Genomic DNA, 24,666 nt, shown 5'->3' on the forward strand with positions numbered 1-24,666 from the left:
TCTTTAGGTTGGGAGGTCTTAGGCATTTTGTTTGTTTAAATGAAGCTTAATTTGTGTTGCTCAAAGAATGTTAAAAAAATTCAAAAGAAAAGGTTTCACCCATTATTCTGGATAATCCACAGAATAATTATCCAGAATTATGGGGACAACGTTTCTGTTGAACTTTTTATAGTATTGTTTTAATGCTGTGAGCATTGTGTTTGTAGTTATAGTTGTAGTACGGCGACAGAAATCAGAGACGGATGTCTCAAAACTTTTTTTTACCCATTTAAACCTCAGGTGCGTAACCTTTATCTTTTTATATTATTGAACGTCTCTAACATTCAAGCCATTGCCAAATGAGTTGATACAAAGGTAAGTAAGACTATCAGCTTTACAAAACCTTCTCTGTATTTCTCAACATGGCATAAACTTGAGGGAAGATAATTACCTCTTCTGAAGAGTCCATCATGTTTTTTTAAATCCTGTGTCCTCAATAGCTACTAGAAACTGCGTGGAGGAGGGGTGGGTGCTCATGCACAATGACCAAAGGCTTCTGTCATGTGGATGCAACAGTTGTGTTGTCATTACTTAGAATTCTTCATGGGGGCAACAGAAACTATGCACTATTGCTTTAAATATTCAGCATTTTCCAGCCTAATTTACATCAACGGAAGTGCATATTAACTTAGCACAAAAAAGTAAGGAAATGTGTGTTTGGTAGATCATTTGGTAATAAATCTTATATAATTGGAAAACCGGTTTAGTTCCCTTTCAAATGGTGCCGCATTTGTAAGGAACATGCATTTGTGGGATGAGCAGCAGAGTATGTGGGATGCACCCATGAACAATTTGCCAAATCTTCTCTGCCAATGCCAAACAGCTTATTCTGCTATTGACTCGTTTGGTGTTTGGTGGATTGAAGTCTCATGAAACACGACATATTGGCCATTTAACAATTTATTCATTATACAAACAGGAGCCATAGTAGCATGTGGAAGAACCATACCCTGCCACAACAGTCTGGCACCTCCACCTCATGATGGTCACCAGGCTGGTCACACACTGCTGTGGGGACGCATTCCATTCTTCAACCAGCATTTGTTGCAAGTCAGCTAACGGGGTTGTGTTGGTCAATCTGGCAAGAACAGCACGCCCGAGCTAATCTTACAAGTGTTCAATGGGGTTGAGGTCAGGACTGCTGGAAGGCCATTCTTTCTTCTCCACTCCCACATTCTGGAGGTAGTCTCTGATAAACCTCGCCCTGTGGGGGTGAGTGTTGTCATCTTGGAGGATAGAGTTTGGTCCCAGACTGAGGAGATATGGGATGGCAACTGGTTTCAGAATCAGACACCTGGTTGTCAGCACCTGGGGGTACCAGAAGCTCAAAACAAGAGTCAAGATCAACAGCAAAGAAAAGAGATTTGGCATTGACAGAGACAATTTGGCAAATATTTCATGGGTGCAACCCACATACTCAGCTCTGCTTCTCATCCCACAAATGCATGTTCTCACAAATGTGGCCGCATTTGAAAGTGAACTAAACAGGCTTTTCAATGGTACAATATTTATTGCCGAAAGGCATTGTTACCACAAAGAAATAATCCACCGAACACAAATTTCATGCCTTACTAAGTTTACTTGCTTTGCAAATACTTTAAAATCTTATGACTCAACAAAAGTACTTGATTTACATTTTCTTGAGTTCTGCAGACGACAATAGTAGTTTTGTAAAAAAAAAAAATTAAATGTAGTTTCATTCTTTAGAGATGTATTTCTAAATGCTCAGAATCCAGTTGCAGTTTTTCTCTTCTGGCACAAGAGGGCCTTGTGTTACCTAGTGATCTGAGCCATGGATGACTACTCTCTGCATTCATCATGCTGCAGTGTCTCAGAAATGAACCTCTAATATAGAAGGTATATACAATTTTTTCTGCTCTTAAAGATCATTAAACCTCAGTCAATGTCTTATTACTTAAGTAATTAGCTCTGTCAAGTGTGTTTAGGATGGGACTGTCTGTTAAAGAGGTAAGCCTGTGTTTTTCAAAAACAATTATACTTAATACCAGAGAAGACCATAACGGTTGAGTGCCTTGACAGCTGCAAAGCAAGTTAGTGTATAGTGTCAGGGTGTTTTAGGGACTTTAGACACCAAGCTTGACTTTCCGTTGCCAGCCCCACACTTCAGTGGAAAGAGGAAAGTCCCAAATTGACCCAGGTAATCAGACCCCAGTCTGCGGGTGGGGTTGGATAAGATTGAAGACAAGAAGATGAGGTGTGAATGTACATATGCTTGCATGAGTTCGCACATTTATGGTTTGTATGAGGGATTGTGATCTGGTAATGTGGCCACAGCAGGGCATCTGTTAGAGGGCATCAAAGCAGTCAGTTTGAATAGGTCATCTTCTCTCTGAATTCTTCAATTCTCCTTATTCCTGGAGTTGAAGTTCAGCTTCTGAGTCAACAGATAACTGACTGATCCTGTACATCTGATGCAAGTTGCAAAATTTGCAACCTCCACACCAGGGTGTTGAACAATCTAGAAATAACCATAAGGCTTACTTGAGCTTTCACGTCATGTTTGTTTACTTTGTTATGAGTTCCCATTTTTGCAGAGATAAAGAAAATGGAACATTTGTGATTCCAGCATGTTATTACCAGAAAGGTATTATTTCCGCCTGATCATTTTTAGAATAATACAATCAGATGTAATGTACTACAACTAAGACAATAGTGTTTGTTCTAAAGCCTACTGTAATGAGACAGAGGTGTGAAAATCCATATTATGTCTGCTCACTTGAGGCACTGAAACATGAACACAATAACATAAAAAAATACCTTCCATGACATCAGTAGGCTACCAGGGCACAGAAAAGTTCAGAAAGGAAGTTTACCTTTTTCTATTTTTACATTGATCTGACAATAAAATAATGATGGTCATAGTTTCATAATAAAAGCATATCATTCAGTAGATTGTGTGTTAAAGTTGGTCTTAACTTGTTGTATTCTCATCTATGTTAGATGTTTGCTATTGCAATAAAGAATAAGGCAATTTTATAAATAGGGGCAATTTTGAATACCTTAGCTACCTGCTAATACTAGCAGCAAAATTCAATTCTGATATTGGTACTTTAAACTGTACGAAACTGTATGTTAACCACTCCTAATGTTTGAAAATAGTAAAGTTTGCCATTTGACATACTGAGTTCAAACTTCATCTTAAATCTTTTATTATTAACATGAAGGAAAAATTCAAAACAAAGAAAGACCATTATAAGGGAAATAGGAAAAAGTGTGCCTTGTGAACATATCAACAATGAAGTCATGTTGTAGACATGTTAAAGGTCCAATATGTAATACAAAATACAAAAATAAAATTACAGCAACAACCGCATAAAACGTTGCAAACTCCCAGTCTTCTCTACCCGATATTAAAATTATGCTGTGTTCCAGACACAGTTTTCAGCCCTTAAGTTATGATTTTAAGTCACAACTCACAACTTAGTAGCGTTCCCGGCAAAGTCACGACAAACCTTTCTAGTTAGCATTAGCTAGCGGCTATACCTGACATTGACTTTAGCTAGTGCTAGTAGCGCTTGCTGATACTAGCAATTTCAAGTCGGTGACCTATTTTGGGCTTCATTTAATTAACATAGCCTGTTGTAGTACACCATTGTTTGTGTATTGTTTTGATTACAATTTGCGAAATTACTTTACGTTGCCTATTGATGTCTATGTATTTCTATTTCTCTCTGTTAATCACAGGCGTCTGTACAGCATCAACAGGGTTGCCATTGTTGTGTGTGTGTGTGATGTCAAAAACTGCAAGTACAACGATCTGGTACAAGTTCACGAGTAAGGGTTTGACTGCCGTTCCAGGGCACTTCCATGGGTAGAGGGATGTGAAAATACAAGATACGGGTTGCCTGGAACGCAGCATTACTTAGCCTACTGTCTACGTTGTGGCCCACTTGCCTGCATGGTCCTCTGGGAACTTAAGCAGTTATGGCGTGTATCATGGCAGTGTTAGCCAGGATAACTTTACTGTCTACCTGAATTGTTTTTGAGAGTAACTAACTGACTCTAGCTATATAATTGATCAGTGTGAGTACACAAATCTTGAAATGACTTAAAATGGCCTTCCATAGTATCCGTGATAAATTAGCCTGAAGCTTACCTGTTCATAAGGAAATTAGCCAAATCTGTGTCCTTTTTCTCCGGTTTCTAATATTTACCAGGGTTTTGTTACATCTCCAGCCATGCAACAGCCATGCAACTGCAAACATGCCAAGGTTTTTTGGTGATCAGGTAGAATCTATCTCTCCTGATTGTTTGCTGCTGAAGAAAATACTTAGGGCCTAGGCATATTTCAGCTTAGCATGTTTCCTCATCTGATGACATAGGCTTTTGGTCATTTTTGGATTAAATACAGTAAATAATACACTGCAAAGTTTAGAATAACTATTAAGAGTGCATTACAATGCAATTGGGGTAACCAGCTGCCAATAGTCTAGAGCCTTCACATTCTGCACAGTGACGTGCACAAGCCAAGCAAACCATAAAAAGCATCAATCCTTGAACTTCTTGAGAAATTCAGTGGGCCTAGTCCTATTAGATGTTTTGAACTTGCATGCAAAACAGATGTAAGAGAGATCGGAAATGCAGAAATTATTATGAATTCAACGACTTGTTTTCTCTTTTCCTCCCTTACCCAGTTAATTTGCCCTGCTATAAGCTCTTGCTTTGTTTCGGTTTAACGGTACTTTCCCTTTAAAAGGAGACAAGCGCTGAAGCAGCTATACCTGCGGCTGTAGCCTACTGTAGGTGCGCTGGGACAGCCACACTATCTACACCAAACTTCTATCTGCTGTTCTTGGAAAAATAGCCTACATTTGCATGAAGAGCCGAGTACTTTGAACGCGTATCTTAAACACACCAGTGACACAAAAGGAAACAGATTGATGCTTTGATCGCTGCCCATTTGATTTCATGGGGATGGGAGAAGCGCACTTGGCCACTTTGGATGGACTGTTCCCAGCAAACTGTCACTGAACTTTGAGAGGGTGTCTTCACACGCGCATACACCTGAAATTTCTCCAAAGCGCCTCGTCCTCGGTTGATGCCGAGGATCATGACCATGAACGGTGACCAACAGGGGGTTGCCGCCGCGCCGCTGGATCTGCGCACCACTACCCGAGAGCGTGGGAGCGCCGGGTCGAGGACAGCGGACTGTAAAGGTCGCGCCAAGGACCATCGGGCCACAGGCGGCTTACCTGCACCCCCCGCCTGCACAGGGACGGACAGTTTGGAAATACACTGCCCCACGGGCCGGAGCTCACCGGGCACGGAAACCGGCGCTGCGAGTCGCAAGCGTCCAGCGGACAAATCTTCCTTCAGGCTTCCTTTTAGGAAACGCCCGATTCCTCTCGAGCCGGAGACCCAAAGACAGTCCCCGGCTCCACCAGACAGTGGAGACCGGTTTTCTCCTGCGGTAGATACGGACTTCACATCACGAGAGAGTTTAGACGGTCGTTTGGAAAGAGCCACGGAAGAAACCGGTTTCGGCACAGCACCAGGGACTCCCAGACGTGCAGAGGCAGGACAGAGTCCTGATGGATTTCCTATCTTCTTTTTGCCCTCGTTTGACTACGGTAAGCGTTGATCTATTTTAGGTATACTACCCCAGCCGCAGTATAACTTTTTATTTTATTTTCAAAGTGTTTTATTATATAACTCCTAGCCTATATAGAGCCTAACAAGAGTCATTTCTGAACTTATTTTTTGACACATCGCAATTTTGCTGTGAATTCTATAAAGTTCTCATCTGAAGTATGTGATCTCTATTTTGTAAGGCCAAAATAATCAGGCTAGGTGGGACGCACGTGCATACAATGTCTCTCTTCCCTGTTTTGAATGGTAAGACTAAGTAAGAGGCACAGTTTAGATTTCAGAGGGAGAGCATGGCACAACCTGCAGAGCTCTCTAGATTAAAAGAAAAATCGGTATTACATGAATGATGCTATTTTAGTAGCAGCACCCCCTTCTTCAATTTATTCTGTCCCTAGTGTGTCAAAAGTAAAGAAAGACAGTGGAGTGGTTGATGTAGAGGCGACTGCTGAATCAATGAAAAAATGTCCAGTCAGCTATTCTGCAACTATTCTACTGACGTAGAAGTAACTCCCTGGGTCAACTCATCACTGAATACCAAACACACACCTTCATGCACAGTTGCACACTTTCTTATTACAAAAATTACTAGTTTGCCAGGGCAGCGTTTTCATTGTTATGCTCATCATTTTCTCTTTTTCTTTTTTGCCACCTTTTATGTCTCTCTCTCTATCTGTCTATCTATCTATCTATCTATCTATATATATTTATGTATGTATGTATGTATGTATGTATGTATGTATGTATGTATGTATGTTTCTGTGTCTGTGTCCTTCCTGCTCAGGTCCATATCCAGTGTACCATTTGCCCCCTGTCCCAGAGCTGAACTACCATCTGGTCCACCAAACCGAAAACCTGCTGACTGGTATTGCTCTGGCTACACATCAAGATGAAGATGGAGACACGTATGTTGATGTTTTTTTTTAAATGGCTTAGATTGGAAGTCCTGTCACATATACAAGTCAATAATGCAAATGGTGAACTTAAAAGGTTTCTATAATTCATTCACAACATTAATCTGTTATTATCAGCACATTTTATTCACAACTGACAGTTGAAACTTGGCACAATTCTCAGATCTGAAATTTTAGCACAATCATAAATATTCATAGGATTTCCAGCAGATGGAGATCATTTTTTGTCATTTTCATTAGACTGAGCAGATCAAGTTTACATCTTGACCTGTCTAACCAAGAGTTTGAACTAGTAACCATCCCCTAAGTTTAATAAGCAAAACATTCCTTTAACTTCCTAGAAGTATTGTCTCATCAGTTTTAAACTTGCCAAAAATGAAAGTCAAACTCAGTTTTAACAGTCTAAAAGGTAAATTTCAAAGTCTAGTGTAATGTGTTTTTTTTCAAATAGTTTTCATTATAAAGGTCATACTTTTATTAGAAATGAAATACATTAGTTTCTGTACTTTGATGCCCTCTATGGTGGCAAGAAGCAATTGAAAACATGTTTTAATTACCTGTGGGGATGAATGAGTCCAAACTAATAGAAGAAATATGGGTGGTGATGACGCAGTGGATATCACATGTGCCTTTGTTGGGGGGGGGGTCCGGGTTCAATTCCCACTGCGATATGTCAACCAATGTCTCCCTGAGCAAGACACTTAACCCATAGTTGCTCCAGTGGCAGTTGTTAGTTGCTTTTGGATAAGAGCGTCAGCTAAATGACATGAAATGTATTATCTGTACACTGAGTATTCCGTGTATGCACAATGCCATGACTCTGAACCCATCATCATTAATAGGATCATTTACACCTCAGGTTTTCCTACAGTGACATGTTAAAGTAGTAATTTGACATTCAATTCTGCATTATAATTTACAAGCCAATGACATACTGTAGATCTGCACCCTGCCTCTCTGTGACATGCCCAGCCTGACCCCTTTACTACTTGACCTGTCTCCTCAAATGTCTCCTTAACATTGTCATAAAAAGTCAAATTGAGATGGTCACATACATCACAAGTCAATACAAGTGATTCATTGGGCTACACCCAAACAACATTTAGTCTCAACAAGTGATGGTCTGACTTTATAAACAAAAGGTTTGCCATTACGCAACCTGGATGTGGTTTGTGAGATGTCTGTAATATCATCCCAGTTTATGTTATGCTCTTTGCGCCTCACCTAGTTCTGCATACTGAACAGATCCAGTCAGTGTCCTCCTCAAATCCAAACAAATTCTTTACTGTCTTTTCACTTCTTGTAAGGAAAACTGGTTTAGTGTCAATCAGAAATGATTCACTAATTAGCAATGGAGATTTGATCGCACACACTAACCTGGAAACTATAGCACTTGAATCTGAGCTGCTTCAATAAATAGGCATTGAAGTTTGTGTTAGTGTGTAAGTGTGTGTGTGTTAAACAATCTATCATTTTAAGTGTAGGATGGGGGGTTGGGAATGAGAATAGTAGTACACAAGACACTGCAGGAGTTCTGAATAACACATGAAGGCAAATATTAAACTTTAACGCGTGGTTACTTTACTTTGTCTAAAGTCTTGACACCCACCCACACACTAACTGAAATGACACACACACACACACACACACACACACACACACACACACACACACACACACACACACACACTCACACACACACACACACACACACACACACACAGTCTCATGACTGAATATATAGCATGTCCAAAAATTTCATGACTTTGATGTTGCGGTTTCAAAAAGTATCAGCATCATTTGCATCCATTCAAAACAATCTTGTGATGGCCAACATTTAGCCATAAGTCCTGTGACATATCACAGCTGCTTATTGTCTCATATGTGCTTCAGAGACTCATAATCACTCTGACACATCCGCTGTCAACAGATCAAGAACATAAGAAGATTTCAATGTGCGTTGACTCTTATCATTGCAACAATAAAAAAAAAAAAAACTTTTAAATTTTTGATATTTGCAAAGTAAAAACCTGTATATTTGCTTTTTTACAGTGTGACTTTTTGGACACCGGCACCCTATAACCTATAGTGTTTCACCATTGTTTTTCCCCTTCACTTATTTCGTCATTATAATAAATTGTTGACACTCCACTCTGGAGCATTTTACAAGAATGTTATCCAAATTTGCAGTGTAGATGGAAAAAAACTAAATGAAGACCATTATCTTACTACTATAATGACTTAAGGCAACAAGACTTTCACAAAATCCAACACCTTTGTAATGAAGTTGAGACCTTGTGTAGTACCTACTTATTGCTTTGTGGTTGTTTAAAACTTTGGTGAATTCTGCAGAAAGAAACATTCTCAGTCCCCCTGTGTTTTTCACACTGTCTGTCTGTATGTACGTGTGTGTGTGTGTGTGTGTGTGTGTGTGTGTGTGTGTTTGTGTATGCATAATGTGAGTGACGGCGAGCATGCGATTGTCTTACGTCAATGGGGTGTTCATCTTCTGTTCTCAGCGCCTTTGAGCCCCTTAGTTTCGGGAAAACCAGTGAGTGCTCAGTTTTAAACATGATTGCGGTTTTTCTCAGGTGTCTCAGTCTCTCTCTCTTTTCTTCTCTGTTTTTAAATGAATGGGCTCAAAAAACCCAAACATCCGCTCCTCACTTCCTCATTTACCGCTTTCTTTCTATCAGCTTCATCTCTCTCTCTGCAGATGTGTATTGTTTTACAGCTCCTACAAATTAATTCCTACATGCTTCCAGTCAGTCATTCAGTCAGTCAGTGCATTTACTGTACTTGCAGAATAACTTTATTATATGCAGAGTTTGGTGATACTCTGATCATTGAAACCGTCATGTAAACAACTTTACTGGGTCATTATCTACTTGCAGACTTAGATCATTTCAAATTACTACGGAGAACCAATACTTTGATTTTTTTTTCAATTCTTTTGATTCTGTACATGCCTTGCTCCAGATGTAAACTTTCAACTTTTTTTTCTGAAAAGACAAACACAAACACCAGATAAAAAATCCACAGCCACACCAGCAGTTCTGTGAGGCAATGCACATGCTTTGAATTAAATCCTAATGTTGGCGTGGCAACATGCCCAGAATTACAGTTGATGGAAATACAGTTTTTAGGTATTTAGAAAAATAAAATATTTGCCGTAATGAAAAGTCAGCAGATCATTCAAGATTACAATTCATCCCGAGTGGGAAATGAATGTCATGTCAAATGTCATGGCAGTCCAGGCAACAGTCGTGAAGACATTTGCCTCAAAACCAGAAATGTCGACCTCATGGTGCAAGAGGAAAAGTCATGGGTTTTATCTTCTGGGCACCATGGATATCTGATATCCGTGCCCCCAATCCATAAAATTGTTGTGATATTTCAGTCTGCGCCAAAGTAGTGGGCCGATGGACCCTGGAGCCATGCCACTAGTATGACCAAAAACAAATAGACGAAGAATACTCTATTCTCTATTACTCTAACCATCTATTGACAGTAAACAAAGTATTTCTGTTTATTGTATGCATAAGGCATGTAAAGGTACTTAGTCATACAGCCTTTTCACACTGAAGCCACAACATAAGACAATGCAGTGTTTGCTAAATGCCTCTAAGGTTATATGACCTGGGTCAATGCTCCCCACCCTGCCCTATTTTACTTTTATCCTTTTGTGCCATAAAAGATTGAAAGTTCATAGTATCTGTGAGATTGTATTTGCTGTGTTTTAAACTACCCAAGTTCTCTGTTTACATTGATAACCCCTATTTGAACAGATTAATTTTCTATATCCTGTATCATCCATGCATTGAGCTCAACTACTGTACAAATAGTTGCTTTCATATAGGAGCTTTGAAAGGGGCATCACACACTCACCCTCTCAATTACTCAGAGACCTCAGGGCATTGATGCAAAATGCATTGATGCAAATGATGGCAAACAAAACAACAAACTTCTTTTTCATCCAGGTTTCCGCTACAAATACCTTTTCTTGCAAAACCTGGAAGTAGCATCATTCATTGTGACGAGCACAGCAGACTATACAATGGGACGTTTCATTACTTTTTGTGTTAACCGGACTGTAGTGCATCTCTGCTTCTCTTTTGTTTACTATTCACACACACCGACACATCAACTCATTGTTCAACTGGAGGCTAATTTAGAAAACCTAGATACAGTTTAAATCAGGATTTCCCAGTAATCCCAGGTTAACTTGGCCTTGACTCGGTTTCACAAAAGCAGTAACACCTAAATTACCAGTGAGGTTTATTCTGTGGAGCTAGCCTTCTCTGACCAGGCTATCAGCCAGAATTGACTAATCCTAGAGCCCTTTCTGTTCAATCAGCAGTGGTTTTACCCTATTGTGATCAGCGGGCTTTAAACTAACACACAGACATATTGCTGTTCAGTTAAATAATTGTTATTAATTTAACATTGTGACCATTATTTAAAAAATTATTCATGTGACAGTTGGTGCTGTCATATTGCTCTATGAAGACTGCTGTATATATTGTTAGAAGTTTGGTAAATATAGTATGGCAGTTGTTGAGATAATTAGATAAGCCTGATACAGTATTAAATGTGTTTTAAATGAAGTTAGTGATGAAAGGTAGTATATAAAGTTCTATACTACATGTGTGTTTCTATAATGGTTCTAACAATGGCTGACTGGTCAGAGACCAGTAGATCTTTTTAGATTATATATTTATGTTACTATTCTTTAACAATAAAGGACCATGTATATTACTCTTCAGTGTGCTTTTTATTTGCACTTATTAGCACACAATTTGTGTTCTCTCCAGTAAACGTAAATAATAAAAAAGTTATTATTAAAACCAAAGCTAGGTCCACATACAAAAGTTCAAGCCTTGCTTTATCAATTATCCTGGATTTATAAATTCAACTTTTGTGAAACAGCCTCCAGGTCCTCAGACCACAGGATATGTTTGGCTTCATTCTGATCATTCAGTTTGGCTACGTCCTTACCCTCTATACCAAACAGGATACCGCACCATGCTGCCTTCTCTTTTTTCTTGCAGTGTCTATTCTTCTCTCTCTCTCTCTCTCTCTCTCTCTCTCTCTCTCTCTTTCTTTTTCTCACACACACGCAAGCCTGCACGCATGCAAGTGAGACACACACACACACACACACACATACACAGTTACACTGGGGCTATCAGTGTTAATGCAGCAGGCTTGGGACTCCTTTCACGTCAGTGCCGCTGGGTCTGATGTTATCTAGGGCTGTGGTCTGCCCCACTTCCAGGAACTAGAAACAGTACAGTTTCATTTTAAGAGAAAAAGAGTGATATGGATGCAGAAAGAAAAGAGTAGAAAAAGTCACTTTAGGCCTAAATGAAGGCAACTGTTGTTGCATTTGTTGTTGAGACATTAGTTGAACTCAAAGCTTAGAGAAATGAGTAACTATCTGACTGTGGATATCCTGTACAATGATTGGACACTCCAATCACTGCAGGATTTATTGATGCTGCAGGGGATTTTTAGGCAAATGATGGGTGATGCTAATAGCATGTACAGTAAATGTAATAATCTGTGTTGATAATGAGCTCAGTTACAGGAACAGGGACCATCTGAGGAAAGAACCACAACGCTCCCGTTCCAACATACAGTTCTGCTTTTTCTGCTGTTCGCTTTGATGTCAGGAGCAAATCATCTGATTGTTTATAGCAGTTGCAGTTCCAACCTGCTCTTGCATAGTACCATTTAGTTTTAGTGTTGATGTCCACGCTGGCTCATTCATGTACAATAATCCATGTATGTAAACATACATACAACATACAATGTGAAAGGCTACTGTAATAAGGCAGATACATAACTGCCGTTTTGATCAAATGGGCAGGGATGTCTAGGTGTTGCATACAACTGTGTAGAACTTAGCACTATATGTCAAAGGTCCTGTTGTTTGGTTAGAGAGGTCTTTCATCTTATTTTTTTTCTGGCAGGAAGTTACTGTCATTAATGAGGAGGTGAGGAAGTGTTGCAAGTGCTTTTGTCATTATAAGAACTAATTTTCTGACCTTAAATTCTGTGCAAAGGTTACTTATCAAGAAGTGTCCCCGTTTCCTGTGGCATGATTGTCTGATCATGACTTATCCATTGGATTAAGCTGACTGAGTAAACTAACAGTAAGAATCTGTCAGAAACCATACAGTTTAATGGCTGGATTTTACAACACACAGAGCGAGATAAAGAAGGAAGTGACTTACTGACTTGGCTCTTACTGGAAGCTGATTCTTCTGCCAGCAAGAAACAATTTAATAAGTAAACTGCTTATGGTTTTCTACCACATGCCTTCGCCCCTGCTTAGTTTATTGCCTTTCTCTGTCCTAAACTTTGGCCTGCGTTTGTTCTTTCACTTCACATATATACCGTAGATAGTGGTTTCCCCTTTAGTCTTGATAAGGGTGTGATAAAAGTGGTGTGAGTCATGCCTGTACATCTGTGGAGCTCCTTGCTACAGTTAGGGGGAGCATTTTTTTTAGATCAAGTGGATTTGCTAATTCTGATACTAAAAATCTAAAGTCCTTCACAGATTAGATTTTAAGGCCATGAAGAGAATGTGTGATTTTTCATCCAACATGAGTGATGTAGACTATATACACTGATTAAAGCTATAGTTTGAGAGCTGTTAGTTTAGGATTAAGGCAGAAAACAGGGGGAAAGCTAGCCTGCCTCTGTCTGAAGGTAACAAACATGCCTAGCAGCACATCAAAAACTCACCAAGAAACATGTTATATCTCATTGATTTAATCTGTGCGAAAACCATGTAAACATTTAAAAAAAAAATTTTTGTAAAAAGACCATTTGTTGTTACTGTGAGGTTGGTCCCAGCCCAGAGATAATTCAGTACGTAACTCTGTAAAACATAAAACACTTGTAGAATAAACAATGAGATATAATGTGGGCTTTAGAGATGCTGGTACAGTAGGCGGCTTTTGTTTTACAGTTGTTATGCTAAGGCTTAGCATAAGCTAAACTAAGCTAACTGGCTGCTGGCTGTAGCTCTATATACAGTATCTAATGGACAGACCTGACGGTGGTATTAATCTTCTCTTCTAGTTCTCAGCAAGAGAGCAAAGAAGCCCATTTCCCAAAATGTTGAACTATTGCTTTTAGTTGACCTTTGACTGACTTTATTGCTACAGTGTGGGAATGTGGTTTGTAGTGCTCTGGGTTTGAACATTTACAGACATACTGCCATCAGTCACGCAGCACCTCCTAATCACATCACCAAATTGCTGAAATTAAATGTCATGTCATTTGTGGAGATATTTGCACTTAAGATAACTTTTGCACATACGTCTGTGCGGCATCCTTCAATGTCAAGAAAGGCGCCTTTAAATAATATGTATTATTATTATTATTATTATTATTATTGCATATATATATATTAGGGCCGGGCAAGTTAGCGCGTTATTATTGCGTTAACTAATTAATTCATTAACGCAGACAATTTTTCTACCGCGCGTTAAAGCAGTTTTTATTATTTCTTTATTATTGTAAAAGTTTTTCAGGGTCGTTGAGCATTAAACCCAAACCGTCACATCAAAGATTTATCGACTTTATGTCAATGATTCATCGCGTTTTGGCTCATTTATGCCGCTAGCTCGCGGCTCCGTGTCTGCTCTCTGTTTAGGGAAGTAAAGCCAATAGAATGCCCATATATGGGAGACCACATCATCCAAAGAGTATAGAGGCTGAATAAGGCCAATACTCCCAGTCAAACTGGCTAGTATGCAATCAAAGATGCAATAGTGCACAAGATAGATATCTACCGTTTTATAGAGGATAATGGCCTCACTGGTTTGAGATTTGGCATAAATTTATATTATATATTACATATTTGGGCCTTTTTTGAAGAAGACCAAATAGTATGTGCTTTAAATGAGTTATGATGTTTATTATGTTTATTTTTGCATATAGAAGAACTGTTTTAGACACACAAATGCTTGTGTAGCATTGCTGTGGGTGTAATATCAATAAATATGACATTAGTATGTTGATTATTGGCATGAGTAAATGTCATGAGGGCAAAAGCGTCTGGACTTTTTTTTTGTCATCTGTATAAGTTATTATGATTATCTCTTCACATTGTGACTCCCAAGACATATGAGAATTGTTTTATAGGTTTTACTGCTCTGTCTGTGATATATACATATCTGGAAGATTCATGTTCCATTTTATTTATTTATTTGGCTTTAAGGTCCTACAACCATTTTTAACATTCAACTTTTATTCATATGGCAGAACGTTAAAAAAAAAATGGCACTATAAACACTACTTTTGAATTCATTATTTCATTTTGCGATTAATCGCGATTAATCGGGGAAATTATGCGATTAATCGCAATTAAAAAATGTAATCGCTGCACAGCTCTAATATATATATATATATAATAAGCACATTAAGTCTAAGTACTGATTAGTTATCAGATCAGTCATTTTCTATTTAAGCCAAGTCAGTGGGTCACAATGTCAGGACAAGCTTGCTGTGACCCACTTAAAAACCTATTAAAATCTTCAGAAAATTTCTCATTCAACTGTTTTTTTATGGCTCGTTTTTTTTGTAATTATTCCAGAGCTCTCCATATAGCTGTGGTGCAGGGGGAGTTGGCCATTGTTTGCAGACTGATTCAACTCCTGCTGTGGGCTCGCAGAGGACTTGATGTCTATAACAACCTTCGTCAGGTAAAACAAATGCACTTTTAATACACACATGCACGCACACACAGCTGCTATTATTACGAATGCAGAATTTGAACCAATAGTTTGGCATTTAAGTAAAAATATTGTCTTGCTTTGTCTTGGGTTTTTATTCAATGTCCATCCATCCACTCAGGATCAGTCAGTATAAAATGATGAAAGATAGATGTAGAATTGAAATGTAATGGGTTTTTCTGCCCCGACAACCACAGCATGCAAAACACATTCCCCTGCTGCCTCACCCTCCTGATAACAGTAACATGGAAAAGAATGAAAGAGGAAGTGCCTTGGTTTCCTCCTTGCCTTGCACAGGGTTATCAAATACTCTTACAGTCATGGTGTTTGATGGTTATGCAGTGGAATTCACCCTTCCTGGTTTCTCCACCTGTTCTTGCCACAAGCCAAAGCCTTTCACATGCTGGGAAGGGCTACATGTGTTTTCCAGTGTTTTCTTTTATTTTGTAACATGGTTTTCTAGTGCGTTGTTTTCCCTGTGGGAAGAGATTTTGTTGGGTTTACCATGTTGTGAAATTCAAAGGCGATGATTAATCAGAGCAAATTGTGACTCCCATAAACTATCCTGAACCCTGCACTCATATCTCATGTCTTGGCCCTAACTACATGAACAGGCTGTAAAAGTGACATGACATAACTTGCAAACATGTAACTTTAAACTTGTATTCAAGCACATAATTAGCTTTTTCTGTACACATTCTGTCCAAAACTCCTTGTCCACAGCAACTTTGGCTATTTATAATGATATACAGTAAATGCACTCAATGAACTTCGACTGAGGTGTCTAGACTTTCCTATGAAAAAGTGACTGTGCCCTTCAACCTCCTGCATAGTCACCTCAACAAAAGGGATAAACTACAGTGTACTTTACTGGAATGTACACAAAGAATTGTCTTGGAGTGTTTCTCAATTCAGGGTTGTCCCAACCACTGGCCTTAAGCCAGCACTGTTCCCTTCTGTTGTCTCCACCTCCTCACCCTCCTGCTCTGCATTTTGCCAGCTTTCTCTTTTTCATCCTTCAGCAGAGAAGGCACCTGAGCCATGCAGTGCTTTAGTTCTCAAGGCTGGGGTTTCACACCACACAGGACACCACAGTCTCGCTTACCAGAAATAACGCTGGTGCTATCATTCGTTGTTGTCTTTCCTCATCGCTGAGGCTTGACAGCATAGGTTTTGTGATATCCTGTGTCTACCCTGTGTATAAAATGCATGCCTGCACGCACGCAAGCGAGACACACACACACACACACACACACACACACACACACACACAGACAAACAAACACTCTTTTCACACGCTCACATACATTATGCCATATGCAATTATAACCAAAAAGGGAGATTTTTAGGCTCAGGCCCATCACAGTCATTTGCCTACCAGATTATGTGGTTTTAACTGTATACCAGGCATTAACAACAGACTTCAAAAGGGAACTTTTTCAAAATATAAAGTTTACCAGACAGACCTGAACACATTTTCTGGCACTTGCCAACTTCCCAAAGACAAAGAAAAACATAAAATACGTATGATCCAATATTGATGACAAATCCTGAGTTTCTGTGGGTTTGCATATGGAACTTTTTGACAGAGTGTTACTATCAGTACTGTAACTAAACAATTGTGCAAGTGTCAGTGCTTGACTTTCCTGTCACTTTATGAACTACTATGATGGGAGACACAGCTGTTTGATACTCCCACACTGGGTCACGCTTTTAGGCTGTGCACAAACACGCAGGATAGTAGTCAACTTTTTGCTGCTCTCCCCACAGCTGATGGTGTACTGCAAGACACTGACACTAGTGGGGTTTGGGGACTGAATTCCCAGGGGCCACCCACACTATAACATTTTGCACTAATTTGCTCCAGATTAAAGTAATCCATTAAAGTGCGTTTTGTTACTTCTACCGCAGCATGCAGACGTTCTGTAACAATTCAATAATCACATCTATAAAGACATGTCTATAAATGGTCACATCCTCTGTACTGTTGAAATCTTTTGTTTACATGACATTGTTTAGGTGCATGCTGGTAACATAACATTTTATTTTTTTAGGGTGAGGGTGTGTGTACACGAAGATGTGTGTGTGTGTGTATGTGCTTTAGTATTTCTATTCCGAGAAGTCACATGACGTTTCTCAACATACCTTGGTTTAGAGGGTAGTTTACTGGGACTTTCCCTTGCGCGTGTCTCTCTCTCTCTCTCTCTTTTGTGCTGTTGTTCTGCCTGTCTTACTCTCTCACTGCTCTCTTTTTTTCCTCATATCTCGCTGCATATATCTTAAGAGAAGTCAGGGTTTTTAACTGATGAACTGACTGATGCTATCAGCATAACTGTCAACAGCTCTGACGTAAAAGTGTGTGATGTTTATTTTGTGCAACAAGACTGACATCGCCATATAGTGTTCACCACAAAAGTCTCTTGAACAGTCTCTATCTCCTTTAGTGTTGCCCTGCACCTTTCTTTGTGTTTGGCACTGCCTACAGCCTGAGGCTGTTCTTCATGCTTAGAAACCTCCTCTTATCTTTTTACCTCCTTCATGTTGATCTGCTCATATTGTAGGAATGCAAGTGTGCAAGGACAGACCCAAGGGAAAGAGAAGGGATTTTCCCTTGCTATCCTGTCTTTCCCCTGGACTCCCCTCTGCTACTTCCATTTTTTCCTCATTCCTCCGTCTCTACACCGTGCACACCCCTCCCTCCCTTCCCCCCCTTCCTTTTTATCTTTGCTGGATTTTTGTTTTAGTCACTTAGAAAATCTTTACAGGAAGCCACAGCTAGACTCTGCCAACTTGTAGAGGTCTATTTTTAAGGCCTTAATAGGCCTTAGAGTTGAAGGTAATTCCTGTAGTTCTGGAAATACAATTCAACCATACATGTTTCATTGGTGCCGTGGGTCAAAATAGTATTATGGCTTCTTTTCACAATGACTGATAATAGGATGTCCAATTTCTCAGGGGAAATAGGATTTTGTGTGTGTGTGTATGTGTGTGTGTGTGTGTGTGTGTGTGTGTGTGTGTGTGTGTGTGTGTGTGTGTGTGTGTGTTTGTGTGTGTGTGTGTGACTCACAGGATTCAGGGAAACAAGCTAAAGAGAGGAACACTGGTATTGACACACTGGAGGAATTCCTCAGAGACGCTCTCCCACTGCTCGACTACTTTTTTCTTTTTTCTTTAAATAGTCTTTACTGGAACAAATCCCCGACCCATACATACACACACACACACACACACACACACAGACACACACACAGTATAGTACAGTAACAATACAGCAAAAGTGAAACTTGGAACAACAATCTGTTCCTGATTGCTGCATTCATTGTGTAACTTAAATAGTACCTAAAAATTCCAGGTTATAATACTTCCCTCTATGAGTAAACTATTGCATTGCTTAATTTAAAAAAGAGAGTTGTCAGTGCCCCCCATGGCCAGAGTTAACATAATTATCAACAGGATGATACATGCTGACCTCACCCATAGGAACATCCTAGATTGCTCAAGTGAATTCATTGAGCACGTAGTAGATTCATCCAGGAAAACACCTGGTCAACTGTGTGTACCTTGTTTTTCTTGCCCTTGCAGGCTGTTTGTCAGAACAGGTTCCCTTCTCATTTTGAATTACGTAATCACACAGTCTCACGCTATGGTTGCTGCTGTTGTTGTTTGCTCTGTGATATATGGTGCAAAGGTCTCATCTTTGAAGGTCGGCTATTTTTATGGACTTTGATATCATTGCTGAGACTAAGAGTTTTGGCATTGTGTTGGCATGTATGGGTTTGATGTGTTGGGAATAGGCATGGAGTAAATGTTCCTGTAGGCTGTCTATCCGATGTGTTGTTGTGGGTAGATGTAGCAAGTAGTCTTGAGCATGTGAAAACACACAAGTTGAGTCCAAGATGATGTTGAAAAGATGGGGTATTTATTGTTCACCCCAAGTAAGGCCAATACAGCAAAATAGTGTTACAAAAATAAACTAAATTGCGGACAGCAAAAACAAAATACTTTCACAAAATAAAAGTAAACTGACAGGAGAGTTAAGACAATCATATAAAACAAAACCACTGTTTCCTTTTGACCTTGAAGCAAGTCATTGTGGAGGGCATCCAACGGACTTACGCCCTACTCACTCCAGTATTCCTTACGCCTATTCCTCATGCTCTCTCCGTCTCCAGCAAATGCCACTGACTGTTTATATAGGCCTGAAGGCCGCCCCTCAAATTGGAACATTCCAATACTACAAGGCAGGGTTGGATCAAGGGACTAGGCAGTACTGAAGATGAATGAAATCTATCACACTAGACATTCATATAATTCACAACAACAATTTGAGGAATCGTTAGGCTCACAAATGATTTAAACCTTGTGATCATTAACTTTAACATATGAACAAACTAAATAAACATATATACAGGTAACATTTAAGGTCAGACTTTAAACCTAAATTAGGTAGCGTATCGCTACGGTGACATGGGCCATGCGCTCCATCACATGTGTAATAACGATAATCTTATCAGACATGGTTCCTTGTTTATTTATGTCAGGCATTGGCCGTCCTAATGGGCATGGTTTAAATTGTGTCTCTGAACTTTAACCCATAGAACAGGTTAGAAATGAAAGAAGGCCTAAACTAGAAACAATGACATTCTTCCTCCAACCTCACTTACAACAATGTGGTAATTTGAAGATTTGGGAAATTCATACCTTCCCACTTTTCTGCATGGGTCTTATAATATAACTCTTAACTTGTCTTTCTGGCAGTAGAATATCTAAAAAAATATGGCTTTATTGCTGAGATTTAGAGGATAGCCCTTTCAGATCTAAGCTTAGCTTAGAATAAAGATAGGAAAGTGGGGAACAGCTAGCATAGCTCTGTCCAAGGATTAAAAAAATCTGCCTATACAAGCACCAAACCAAGACTGGTGTATATACTGAATAAAACAAACGATAGATATGTTAATTATGTAGCTTTAGAGAAGCTGGTAAGCAGATTTTGTTATTTAGCTGTTTCTGTGTCTTTGTACTCAACTAACTTTCTCATGGCTCTTGCTTCATGTTAGTCACATAGACAGTAGCGGTAGTTTCTCATTTAACTCGCCTCCAGAAAGTGTATTTTTCCAAAATATCAAACTATTCCTTTCATGGATTTGCAATTTGAAGAATGTCAACAAAAAAGCCTTGAGTAAGGGACCACATTATTACATTTGCTGGAAACCACAATCTGGGATTTCCACTATTGGACAAGCATGTTAAGTTAGAGCAATGACACTAAGATAGATACTTGTTTTAAAATAATGACATCAACAGTATACAGAGTACTAAAATATTTATCTCAGAATTTAAGAGATAGGAATGATATCTTTGAGGATAGTAAAGAGTAGGAGCATTGTTCAGCATTAGTGGGGGGTTCATGCTCTCTGAATGGTGTCTAGTGTGTGCTGCAGTGTAAAAAATGAAAACTATTTAAAGAGACATTTTGTGGTTATGGACCTGAATACACTGGTTTGTCTTAACTGTCATTTTTGCTCTTATCCGCCCACTTAGACCCCTCTTCATCTGGCAGTGATCACCCAGCAGGCAAACATGGTGGAGGCTTTGTTGAGAGACGGGGCCGACCCTAATGCCTTAGACCGTAACGGCCAAACAGCGCTCCACCTCTGCTGCGAATATGACCAGCGTGACTGTCTGTCTATTGTGCTTTCTCGCTCCTCATCCTCCATATGCCTGGAGATCAGAAACTATGATGGTAAGTTGTAGTCTACAGAAGAAGCTCCTTGGTCTGTATTGTAATGGAATTGTTCTTGACAAAGACAGATCTTGGATGACTCACTAGCTCTTATCATTAAGTTATTCAATCTAATAAAGCCTTGTGATTGACCATTTCCTCCTCAGGGATTTTTTGTGTTTAATTTTATGAACACAAGCAAAGTCATAATCAAATTAGGAGTATTACATTAGTATATAATAAATAGACTTTGTCTAAGCATTGGTACTTATATAGGATGAAAATGTGCACCATTGTCAGTTGAATTTTCCTCACATCACCCGGTTTACATATACATCTAGATATTGGATACGCTTTACAGTAATACAGCATCATTTGCAATACATGTGCAAGCAGAAACAAGGTAAAATAAGTGAACAACTACATAGACTACATTATTAGTTGTTTGGGGGATATAAGAAATGTGGACTCTTGTTCAGGAAGGGGTTTGGGTTGGTTGTTATGGGGTGTATGGGAGGGAAGAGAAGAGGACATGTGGTCTGATGTAGTGGCACATTGCCTCATCTCCCCAGTGTGCCTGTCATGTCACTGCATCAGGAGACTTTTTTAGTGTGAAAGTAACACCTCTGCATACAGGAGAAGGCCCAAAAATACAAACAGGCTCCTCTTTCTACAATGAGCATTAGTGGAGGTGAGTTGGTACGTAGGCATCCGATCTAATGACATGACAGCAACTTTAACTGAATAACAAAGTCTACCTAAATTAATTTTAATTCATTAGAATCTGAGATTTCATGTTTTATCAAGACTAAGAGAAGGGGGGGGGAGCATTTTTCAGGTTTTTCTGATATACTGTGTGTGGAGTATATGTACAAACTGGTTAATGCAGGAGTGTGAATATGCATTCATCTGGATTTGTGCACACTGTATGTGCACAACATGTGTATGTTTGGATTTGCTCACTGTGAAATTCAGGTTCTACTCTGCCCCTTTTTCTCAGGTTTGAGCCCTCTCCATCTGGCGGTGCTGCGTGGCCATAAAGATTTGGCCAAAATGCTGCTGGATGCAGGCGCTGACATCAATGCTATGGTCAGTCTTTGTGCTCCACTGACTCAGCACTGACTATGTTTCACAACATCACAAAATGTTACATTTACCGTCTGTGCAGCTTCTGACTTTTCCCATGGTGCTTCTTTCTTTTTCTCTATAATCAGGACATCAAAAGTGGCCTGAGTCCACTCATGCACGCTGTGGAGAGCAATAACGCAGACATGGTTCACTTCCTCATTGAGGTAATTATGGTGTGCGGGCAGGGAGGACGGAGGGGAAAGAAGGGTTGTGACTCATCTCTATTTGATAAGTCTGTTTCCCATTCTTTTTTCTTATAGATAAGACCTTCAAAGAATAAGAGCAAAAAAATGCAAAGTTTAACTTTTTAATCAGAGCTTAGCACACGTGTTGTACATTGGCAGAATTACGTATCTTTTCTCCTTCCTTAACCTGTCTTTGTAAAGCATTTTCTCTTCTTCATTTCTCCTATCAGATGTAACTCACCCTCTCCGTGGATCTATCTTTTGTTTCACTTTCTATGCTTAGCGGCGTCTCCTCTGCCTTTCTCTATGAATCACATCTGTGTCAACTTCTTCTGTTTTTCTCTTGCAGAGTGGCTGTGATGTTAACAGCCAGTCATACAGTGGGAACACAGCCCTGCACGGTGCCTGTGGACGAGGTCAGGTGGACACGGTGCGCCTGCTGCTAAAGAGCGGAGCTGACAGCAGCCTCAAGAACTACCATAACGATACCCCTGTGATGGTGGCCAAGAACAAGAAAGTGAGCGAGAGAATGACAGAAAAAGAAAATGTGCATAATAAAACAAACCTTGCTGAAATGTCATTCTTCCTGTCTTGTCAGTTTTAGCCCTTTTTTATGGTTGTGAGTTGCTGCGTCAGGATAATTCTGATAGTGTCAAGAAAACGGTGAACCCTAAAAAAAAATTGCCAAATTACCTCTAAACGACTTTCTTGTGATTGTCAAAATGATGTCTGTCTCTCTCTAACTATGCTGGTTAGGATAGTGGGAAAAAATGTTTGGAGCCAGAAATAGAAAATAAATGTGTGTTTCATTCCCTCTAGAGGACAGAGCTGAATGGTGCACAGTTTGTTTGGCTCAAGAGTCATTTTTGTCTTAGTTGAAACTCACTTTAGGTTGTGCACACAAGTTTGTAAGAGACTTCAAATCTTTTGCAGATAGCAGATGTGTTGCGAGGGAGAGGCTCCAACCACATAAGAGTCCAAGATCAACAATGTGTGTCTCTCTCACCACATGGGAGCAACTTAACAGAAAATGGTAAGAAAATGGACCTACAGGTTCACACACACACACACACACACACACACACACACACTTAAATCACAGTATTTCATTTGTACTCTTTGTCTCTACGTTAGGGTCCCCATCTCCCAACCACAGTCGTGGATGTTCACCTGTGACTACACCACACCCCCCTCATCATGGCACCTCTCATTCTCCAAGGACTTCATCTACCCTTGTATTTCCATTTTACTAGCTCTATATTATTGTCCAGTGCAACTTGCAACTACCTCCACACAGCCAACCAGTAAATAGACTTCAGTGCCCATAAGGACATCCAGGAGAAGGGTCAGCCAATGGGATGAAGAAACAGCAAAATAATGCACCTGAATTTACACTTCCCTACAACCTGGCCATCTTTTGCTGGACACCATGACCAAAAAAAGTTAAAGTTTGATGCCTGGACAGAGTGGCTGCAGCCTCTTTGTTCATCCAGCTGCTGTTGTGGTCAACCTCCTGAGGACCAAACTGGCGACTGACAAGCTGTTGCAGTGACCAGCTCAATTTCTTTACATGCATCTATGCAGCGATAGAAATATGCCACTGCATGCAATCAACGTTGAACATAAAAGGACTGTTTGTAGACTGCCTAGATGTCAGTAAATTATGGACATGGGCCTGGCCCTTTTCTCACTTACTGTACTGTGCTTACTGTAAGGCTTGACCTGCTTAATATTGCACAGTTAAATTCCTTATTTCTGCCATTTTATTAACCTATGTCCACAAAACCTTTCAGGTGATTGTGTGTGTGCATATGCCTATGTGACTGTGTGTATGTATGTATGCGTGCATGTGTGTGTGTGTTGTTTTATCACTGTCCAAAGTTGTGTATGTATATATTTTTTAAATATATATATATATATATATATATATATATATAAAACATTGTTCTACAGATTCACTCCTGTCTTGGTTTTGTTAGCTTGTCCCACAACAATACATTTTAAAAGCAGTGTTGTGATTGGTCAGTGGGAGGTCCTTTGGAAAAAAACTGCCAAAAAAAGAAGATATGGGGGCCCTTTAGTTTACGTGAAGTGAGCTTGATTTGTCTTTTCTTTCTGATCCACCTTGAGGCTGCTGTAATATTAACCCACACGCCATTCTCTTGAATCAAAATTACAAAAATCAACTGAAGCCTACAACTGCACTCACTAAAACCCAGAACTATGCTTTGTTACTTCAGTCCATGTGTCCAGATTTCACTCACTTTCTTCAGTGTCAAAAGTTGTGTATGGCCTACGTTTTAAACAAAATATGTCCAACA

General features: G+C 39.6%; 1 protein-coding gene and 1 long non-coding RNA gene across 2 annotated transcripts; one reads left to right on the plus strand and one right to left on the minus strand.

The window, feature by feature from the left end:
• Window positions 1-734: 734 nt before the first annotated feature.
• On the minus strand, window positions 735-14,406 carry LOC117945660. Its single transcript, XR_004656859.1, has 3 exons — window positions 14,395-14,406; window positions 4,058-4,062; window positions 735-868 (listed from the first exon to the last, which is right to left on the minus strand). It is a non-coding gene; the product is annotated as an uncharacterized LOC117945660 (long non-coding RNA).
• Window positions 4,676-24,198, plus strand: bcl3 (BCL3 transcription coactivator). The gene is made up of 9 exons (XM_034873242.1): window positions 4,676-5,630; window positions 6,431-6,551; window positions 15,172-15,280; window positions 20,852-21,053; window positions 22,033-22,121; window positions 22,247-22,324; window positions 22,695-22,862; window positions 23,279-23,378; window positions 23,480-24,198. Exons 1-9 carry the CDS (start codon window positions 5,099-5,101, stop codon window positions 23,596-23,598), a joined length of 1,518 nt encoding a protein of 505 aa, XP_034729133.1. The 5' UTR covers window positions 4,676-5,098; the 3' UTR covers window positions 23,599-24,198.
• The last annotated feature ends 468 nt before the right edge of the window (window positions 24,199-24,666 follow it).

Source organism: Etheostoma cragini, chromosome 6 (genome assembly GCF_013103735.1).
Source record: "Etheostoma cragini isolate CJK2018 chromosome 6, CSU_Ecrag_1.0, whole genome shotgun sequence".
In the NCBI taxonomy this organism is placed as follows: Eukaryota; Metazoa; Chordata; class Actinopteri; order Perciformes; family Percidae; genus Etheostoma; species Etheostoma cragini.